Genomic DNA, 255 nt, shown 5'->3' with positions numbered 1-255 from the left:
GCGGCTCCCTGCATGTGGCACGCGAGGAAAGCCGGGCAGCCCGGCGGCAGCAGAGAGCAGCCGGCCGCGCGGTCCTGAGTGTCGGGCAGCGGCGACCGGCCGCCCGCCATGGATTGCAGCCTGCTCCGGACCCTCGTGAGCCGATACGTGAGTACCGCCGCACGGCCACGGAGCTTCCGACGGAGTCCCCCCGGGGCGCCCTTTCCGAGCGCGGCACGGTGGGGGTCGGGGCGGCCCTCTGCCGTCGGTGTGAGC

The 255-nt window shown here is 75.3% G+C and overlaps 1 protein-coding gene across 1 annotated transcript in view; it reads left to right on the top strand.

Annotated features, from left to right (window-relative positions):
• Positions 1-6: 6 nt before the first annotated feature.
• Positions 7-255, top strand: part of ATP11A (ATPase phospholipid transporting 11A) — a 118312-nt gene continuing 118063 nt past the window's right edge. The window contains 1 exon segment of the mRNA XM_019610020.2: positions 7-147. Coding sequence (XP_019465565.1) covers positions 109-147 — 39 coding nt within the window. The 5' untranslated portion in view covers positions 7-108.

This window comes from Meleagris gallopavo, chromosome 1, assembly GCF_000146605.3.
Source record: "Meleagris gallopavo isolate NT-WF06-2002-E0010 breed Aviagen turkey brand Nicholas breeding stock chromosome 1, Turkey_5.1, whole genome shotgun sequence".
NCBI classification, from domain to species: Eukaryota; Metazoa; Chordata; class Aves; order Galliformes; family Phasianidae; genus Meleagris; species Meleagris gallopavo.
This window is presented reverse-complemented; position numbering and strand designations above follow the sequence as displayed.